General features: G+C 31.1%; 1 protein-coding gene across 2 annotated transcripts; it reads right to left on the reverse strand.

Annotated features, from left to right (window-relative positions):
- Window positions 1-4,366: 4,366 nt before the first annotated feature.
- Window positions 4,367-6,920, reverse strand: LOC132599993 (LIM domain-containing protein PLIM2b-like). 2 transcript variants are annotated; one of them, XM_060313133.1, is made up of 5 exons: window positions 6,563-6,920; window positions 5,800-5,899; window positions 5,673-5,698; window positions 5,433-5,522; window positions 4,367-4,892 (listed from the first exon to the last, which is right to left on the reverse strand). In XM_060313133.1, exons 1-5 carry the CDS (start codon window positions 6,695-6,697, stop codon window positions 4,599-4,601), a joined length of 645 nt encoding a protein of 214 aa, XP_060169116.1. In that variant the 5' UTR covers window positions 6,698-6,920; the 3' UTR covers window positions 4,367-4,598. The 2 variants fall into 2 exon arrangements, with proteins under 2 accessions (XP_060169116.1, XP_060169115.1); XM_060313132.1 differs by having other exon boundaries at window positions 5,673-5,701; window positions 6,563-6,918.
- Between the last annotated feature and the right edge of the window lie 760 nt (window positions 6,921-7,680).

The raw sequence follows: 7,680 nt of genomic DNA on the forward strand, positions 1-7,680 counted from the left end.
TGTATAAAACTTGTCTTTATGTAAATAAAATACTAAATTAATCTAGTATAGTTCAACAAAATATTAAAAAATTATATGACGGTTAGTGGTATTGATGGATGGAATTGGTGGTTGTGGGTGTGAGGTGTCGAATAGGGATGGTGTTGGTTGTGAGTGTCGATTGGGGATGGAACAAACTGATGGTGGTTGTGGGTAATAGCTAGCAGTGATGATAGCTGACAATAGTGGGTGGCGATAGTGACTGACAGTAATGATGGTGGTTGATGGCGGTAGTAGGTGGAGGCGATTGATAGTTGTAGTAGATATGATAGTGATAGCTAATGGTAGCGGTGAATAATGATGATACTTGATAGTGATGGTTGTCGGTAACGATTGATAGTTTTTGTGGTAATGATAGTTTATAATGATTGTCGGTTGCAATTGTAAATGGTGGCGTGGTGGTTGTGACAAATTAAGGAGAGTGGTTGTGGGTTGTTATAATGATTGGCCGCGGCGATTAAAGGTGAAGTTAAATAGAGTAGTGATGAACTACAATATTTATAGAAATTCCTGAATAAACATCTTGATTATATGAATACTTTATTATATATCTTAATCATTTAGATTTATTCAAATTCATTAAGTAATTATAAAATATAAAAAGAACATGCTTAATGGTTAAAATTGAATTTTATCTTAAAAAATAAACAAGCTTAATTACAAGGGAAAAGGACACTGTGTGTCCACTCAGCCAAACTAATCACACATTTAATCACTGTTTGGGCTTAATCCCATCAGGAGTCCGGTCGGTCCAAATTAATGTCAAAAAATGGCCGGCAACCCAAAATAATGTCAAGGCTGGCCGGCCCAACAGCCCAGGCGTAAAAAAAAAAAGACTTTAGTCGCCACTAAAGGGCTGCTACAACATATATACATATGTTGGAATTATATATACACTTTATGTACAAGAATGATACAGTTTATATACATATGCTAGAATTAATCATACATTTATTATACATAAATTATAGGTTAATTATACATTTATTATACACATATTATACAATAATGATATGATATACTTTTTTTACATATACAATAGTGATACATATTATATACCACAATGATACGGTTTCTGTGATACATTTTTTATATGTATGATACACTTTCTATACAAGACATATACAATTTATATACACATGCTGGAATTATATATACACTTTCTATACAAAAATGATACAATTTTCTATTCTATACAGGGCAGTTGCACTGTGCTGATACACATTATATACACAAATGATACATATTATATACAAAAATGATACATACCTTAGCGATTAATATTTTATACAGTTTCTATACATTGCAGATAGGTACTGATACATATTTTATACACAAATGACACATATTATATATAAAAATCGCCTCAAACATTTTTGTGTTTGGATTTTTATTTAAAAATTGTCTTATTTAAGTTTTAGCTAATGAATGAGATTTGTTTAATTGCTACATTTTGAGTTTGGGAAAACTTAGGCTAGATGATGGAATTATTTATGACCGAGCGGCCATATATGTCCTTTTCCCTGATTACAAGGTCTGAAACTCTGAATCATTAAAATAACCAATGAGGGCCCAGTCCTATAAAACTTATGAGTTACAAACGAGACACTATTCTGTAAACATTTTTTTTAGAATTACAGGTATTCCTCACTAATGAGGAGTAGTAATTATAAAAGGACTGACAATAGCAAGTTAACAACAATAGAAAGACTAACTAGGGTAATTTTAAAATGTCCTGTATATAAACTACAAGATCAGAACATGCAATTATCTAGAAACGAAATATTGCTAACTTGAAGAAATCCCTATAACTAAAGTCATTATATTTTAGGAAAATAACCCTCGTGGAAAGAGAGATATTTTACATGGTTATGTATTGCTTCATTGTCATCATTTCAGGATTGAGCTCCCCTCCATTTCTCTTCTCTCCATTTTCCTCAAGTTCTATCTTAAATTAGAGACACATGACATGAGTTAGAATTAATGACTAAGATTTAATTGACTAAAACAAAGTCCTAACCATAATTACATAATTAATAAATTATCCATTAATATATTAGAATATTTTTCTCTCTCTACCTATTTTACTTTTCCTACCCAGTAAAATATCTTTTCTAATTTACCCGATTATTTTTTGTCACTTATTTTTTTTCCCTAATAGACCCATTATTCAATTGGTGATATTTTCCATTTTTTTCAATTATGATGCTTACTAATTCATATAATATAGACCCCAATATTCAATTGGTAATTGTATATTTCTGAAAGAGTTGTCTATATTCTGAAAAATATCACCATTAAAGAGTTGTCATGATTGAGAAAAAAAGATGGAATATTAAAATAGGAAGAGAGAAAATATTTTAATATATTTATGGATAAGTTATTAATTATATAAACTATGGTTAGGACCTTATTTTAGTCAATTAAATCTTAGTCATTAATTCTATTTCATGCCATGTGTCACTAATCTAAGGTAGAACTTGGAGAAAATGGAGAGATGTGAAATGGAGAGGTATACTCTGAATTAGTATTTCACTTTGCTCAATATAAGCTCCTACACCCCAATCTTTGACAGAACTAATCTTTGTTTTGCCACCAAGATCAATGATTTCAGAAAAACGCATGTTTGCCAAGGACGAGAGACCACCAGCACTAGCGATAAGTTTTGCAGCAACTGCTCTCCTAACAAAAACAGAAAGATTGGGAGCAATATATCCCATTCGACTCTCAATAAAATCAAGAAGCTTTTTCTTTGCTAAATAAAGTGCATGGGCTCTATCACGTGCTTCTATTGTCTTTCCATGTAGCCAGCAAGAGAAAACGATGATGATAGCTGAGGGTAGCAATAATTCCAAGTCATCCACCGTATTTTCAACAGCCGGGGCATAATCATTTGGCTCTAACTCAGAAGATTTCAATCCATAATTATCGCGTATGATGGATTAAAACAATCTCATTCTCAATGTCAATTGATAAGGCATGACAGTTTATTATCAACTGCTCTGGATCATCAATAACACAACCCAATTTAGACTCATATAGGGAATTTTCAGCTTGCTGCATTATGTTAATGTAACGTTGTGATCTTTTCAGCTTGGAAACATTATCCAGAGGATCATCATTAATTAAGCACGAAAGGGGTTGCCATTAATTGACGTTTGGGGATGGAATTTAGAGATATTAGGTTTTGAAGAAAGAATCCTTGTATGGTACTGCTCTGCAAACCTAGACTCATAATTGTGTGATTATCCTTTCCTAGTGTAAATGGAAAACGGAAAAGCACCTTTGTAAATTAGGATTTATTAGGAGTACTATAAAAACACCTTCATATTCCTGACTCAAACAAAAAAGGGAAAGGTTTCCGGCTTGTAGTACGCTTAATACGTGGAAGTTGAACATTGGCAACAAATTATTTATGAAAATATCCAGAGTTTAAAATTTGACAATAGTAAATAATTGCATAATACGCAGTTTATTTTACTAAAACTGAAATAAAGTAATATATGTGTACCATATTGCATTTCCATTATATGAACACCTTTCCAACTTAAACTGTTTTTTTAATCGTTTATTTGTGTAATATTTAAAAATTATGATCAACAATTAGAACTAATTAAATAACTAAAAAAATTATTTAATAATATAAAAAATAAATAAATAAAAAGAGAGAAAATTGCTTGCAAAAGTCACTAATACTAACACTTTACAAATACAGCCATCCTAAAGTATAATATTAACCTTTTGACAATAAATTCTTATTGAATAAATATTTAAAATTTGAGATGACCTAATATTAAGAATTTTAAATCCACGAAAAGCGAATTACTTTAATATTAAGAACTAGTAGCTGAGTTTTTGAATTAGCTAACTAGAAAAAAAATCAAATTTAATTCTTTTCAAAATCATCTTTTAAGTAAATTTATTTTTTAAGTTGATACAACTAAAAGGTACATAGTTTTGGTCACATTAAAAAAATCAGTGGTGAAAGAAATAAACAAAATGGAGCAAAATCAGTACTAAGGATCGAAAGTTGATTATTTTATTTTTTTAATTAGATAGGGGTAGGGGTAGGAGAATGGGAACGAGAAGGAGATTACAAGGTGATTAAAAGTTCGGTTAACCAACCAACTGAGCTATACTAAGATCCCCATCGAAAGTTGTTGGAACGTCGTCTTTTCTTTTTTCTCCACCTTAATATGTTGATAAAGAAGGATGACAAATCATAAGCGAGGAAATTAATAGCGAAGAAAATAATGGAATAATTCTAAGGATCGATTGCAAATAAATATAATTTCACAAAAACTTAAAAACCAATATAATGTGAATACTTTGAAACAACATGGCACAAAATGTGTATAGTATATATTAACAAAGGAATATTAAATCCAGACAATAAAATTTAATTACATATGAGGGTTGCCTTGGATGTGTATAAACATATGGGAAAACTTATTAACATTTTAGGGATCAAAATAGATAGAAGGATCAATTGACCCAAGGGATAAAATTTAATTAAATGTATAATTAGGGGAGAGAGGGCACTTTTTATATTATGATTGTTATTGTGGTTCCTCTGCATTTTCAGGCTCCTTATTATTCTCTTCTTCTGCTGCATTTTCAACAGCACTATCTTCAGTGTCATCATTTACAGGTGTCACTGCAGCACTATTCTTCTTATTATTAGCAGCTTTGAGGACATGTTGATAGTTGCCTTTCTCCATGAAGAGCTGAGCAAAATGGTGCTTGCAATAGAGGTTTCCATCAAGGGATGCATATGTTGCGTGGGTAAGTGGACACCCTCCATGTGCACACTTGAAGCATGACTTGTGGAATGATTCCCCTTCCATTGTCACCTGTTTTAATTTTGAGCTCGTTAGAGTTTAAGTTTTGTGCATTGATAGTGTATAAGTTTTTAACAACATTCGGTTATGTAGAACTATAACATATAATTCTTCATAGAAAATCGAATACAATAGCTAATTAGAGTAATAACATGTTATAGAAAGGGCAACTGCCTGATGCACAAAAATTCCTTGTTCAGTACGCGGAGTTCAGCAAGGGTCACATTCCAGCAGGGTATAATGTAAGCAGTCTATCTTAACACAAGTATCAATGACTAATTCCACAATATACATGCTATAATCAGTTAAATTGTATTGATATTGTGAAAATTCTCTATACTATCAAGCGAATATAACTTAAATTCATTTCATTAATTATACCATAAACTCAGCCTATGTTAGCAAAGCATATATAGCCTAATAAGAGGGTTATGATAGGTTGACCGTTCGTAAAAGAATAGTCTAATATGATTGAATTGAGGATAGTTGAGTAATTGATTCATTCTCTAATATCATAAACCATCTTATTAAGAAATTTTGATGGTTGTATACCTTTTCAAGTGGGTAAACAGTTTTGTCGCAAGCAGCACATTTATCTTGGGTTCCAGAGAACATAGCAGAGAGTTTGCTTGGAGCCCTTGTCTGCACAAAATACATAAGCAAATTTAATTGTTAGCTCAAAAAGTTAGAAACAAATTTATAACTGTTTTATTCTTTTAAGGAAGAAAAAGAAAAGAAAAACATATATATTTTTTTTAAAATGTGAAGTTGTCGGATACAAACAGAGCTTACCAGTGAATTTTGCCTCTCAGACTTAGCTGCTAAAATGTTAATTAGAACAATGTAGATGATTAGTAGAAATTAAGATAAAAGAGGCTTAGCAAAAATGTACTAAATTAATTTACGAAAGATGGCTTACGATTCTGAAAATTCTTGCTAAAATTTCCAGATTCCTTAAAAAGCTGTTCGAAATGAGTCTTGCAATAGAGGATTCCATCCATGGAAGAGTAGTTGCTCATCTGCAAATGAAAAAACACATTCCAAATTATCAAATCTATGTCATAAATAAATGTAAGTAACAGAAATAAGAAACACATGGAGATACTTATAATGTTTTATAAATTCCCAATAATTAACTGGCTGGCAATTTGATTTCTTTAACAACTTGATCTCTCTTAAGGCCACAATATAACATAACACGCATTTAAGATTATGTGCCTTCTATGTATATCTTAAAAATCCCCCATAAAAAAAGAACCTGAAAGCCTAGATAAAGAAGAAAGGTTACGATAGATTATCGGCTAGCATAAAACTAGTATAAGTACTATAGTTTTTCTGAATGTGTGTAGATAATTTATACAAAGAACTATAACAATTTGGAATTAAGCCATAATTATTGATTGCTTCGAAAAAGTAAAAGACAAGGAACAAGAAAAAGGGAAAAATGTGGAGCTAAAAATAACTTGAAGATACTTCTAATATTGTGTGATATATTGTTTGTTTTGGTTCAAGTACGTACAAATAATTTTTTCCAAAAAATTTCATATCATTAAAAGAGTGTCCATACACCTTATATGTAACTTCTTCTTCTTTTTTCCAGCTAATAATATGGGGTTTTGTCCGCACGCCCAACAAAAAGATAGAAAAAGAAATGTAAATATGAAAAGAAAATGTATACATACCACAAGAGTGCCTTTGCAGTGGCTGCATTTGAAGCAGGATTTATGATAAGTAACACCATCCGCAGACAACAAATCAACAAAATAAACAGTTTTATCACAAGCTGAGCATTTATCCAATGTTCCTGTGAATGCCATTATTGTTATATTTTTTATGTACTTTTTTTGTAATTATTATTATATACACAGAAGCCTGAAAATCTTCAATCTCAATAACTATTCAGAGTTAGAAATATGGCAGAGAAAAAAGAATTTATTCAACAAAGCTCTTCTGCCCTCTTATATTCTAACCTGCTTTGTTATTGAGATTAAACAAACCCTCTCTGTCTCAGCTTGTAATAGAGAAATTTGGCTTACTTTTTCATGTGGAAAATAATTACTACAAATCTACTATTACACCGATAATTCAATGACACGTGATTGGGAGATCCAAATAATAGGAGCTCTAAATTAATTTCTTTGCCTCTCAAATAGGGTGGATGTCATTATCTTGGATTTCAGTGAAATTAGGCTCTTCTTTGACTCTTTCCCGTCACAAGATTGTATTATTTCAAGGTAGTTTAGTTAAACTTATTGATATTCACAAGATTGTCATTATCTTCTTTTTTAAAATTTTATCTTATACTTATAATATATATATATATATATATATATTGCTACTGCTAGCTTTTTGCTTGATGTTCATTAGACTTTAGCATAGGAGAAACCTTTTTTCTTTTTCTTTTTTTTGGCTTAAACAAAGGAGAAAGTTAAAAAAGTTTATCGACTTAAAAATATTTGTTCAAATGTACATAATAAGAAATACGTAACTTTTAAAATTTTGCCTTGTTGCGATGTGAACAAGAAAAGAAGGATGAAACAGAATGCTTATAAAACTTAATCACATGCACCAATTAAGGTGAGTAAACACAGACGGATTCTGTAATTCAATAAGTCCAGAGCATGGGCGGAGCCACCTTGGCTCGAGGGGTGTCAAGGGACACTCCTTCGCCGGAAAATTACATTGTATATATAGGTGAAATTTTGATTTTATAGGTATGTATACTACTGTTGACACCCCTTAACACAAGTTGAAGGCTTAGCGTAGCGGTTAAGGGGTTGTAAAAAGTCTTTAAGATCAT

The sequence above is a fragment of the Lycium barbarum genome, chromosome 6 (assembly GCF_019175385.1).
Source record: "Lycium barbarum isolate Lr01 chromosome 6, ASM1917538v2, whole genome shotgun sequence".
Classification (NCBI taxonomy): Eukaryota; Viridiplantae; Streptophyta; class Magnoliopsida; order Solanales; family Solanaceae; genus Lycium; species Lycium barbarum.

Excerpts from the sequence above, each read along its gene's own strand:
- LOC132599993 (XM_060313132.1), bottom strand. The coding sequence starts at position 6,697 with ATGGCATTCACAGGAACATTGGATAAATGCTCAGCTTGTGATAAAACT. Across the intron at positions 5,702-5,799 it reads TAGCAAGAATTTTCAGAATC|CAGCTAAGTCTGAGAGGCAA; the intron begins GTAAGCCATCTT and ends TTAACATTTTAG. Across the intron at positions 5,523-5,672 it reads CTGAGAGGCAAAATTCACTG|ACAAGGGCTCCAAGCAAACT; the intron begins GTAAGCTCTGTT and ends TATTTTGTGCAG.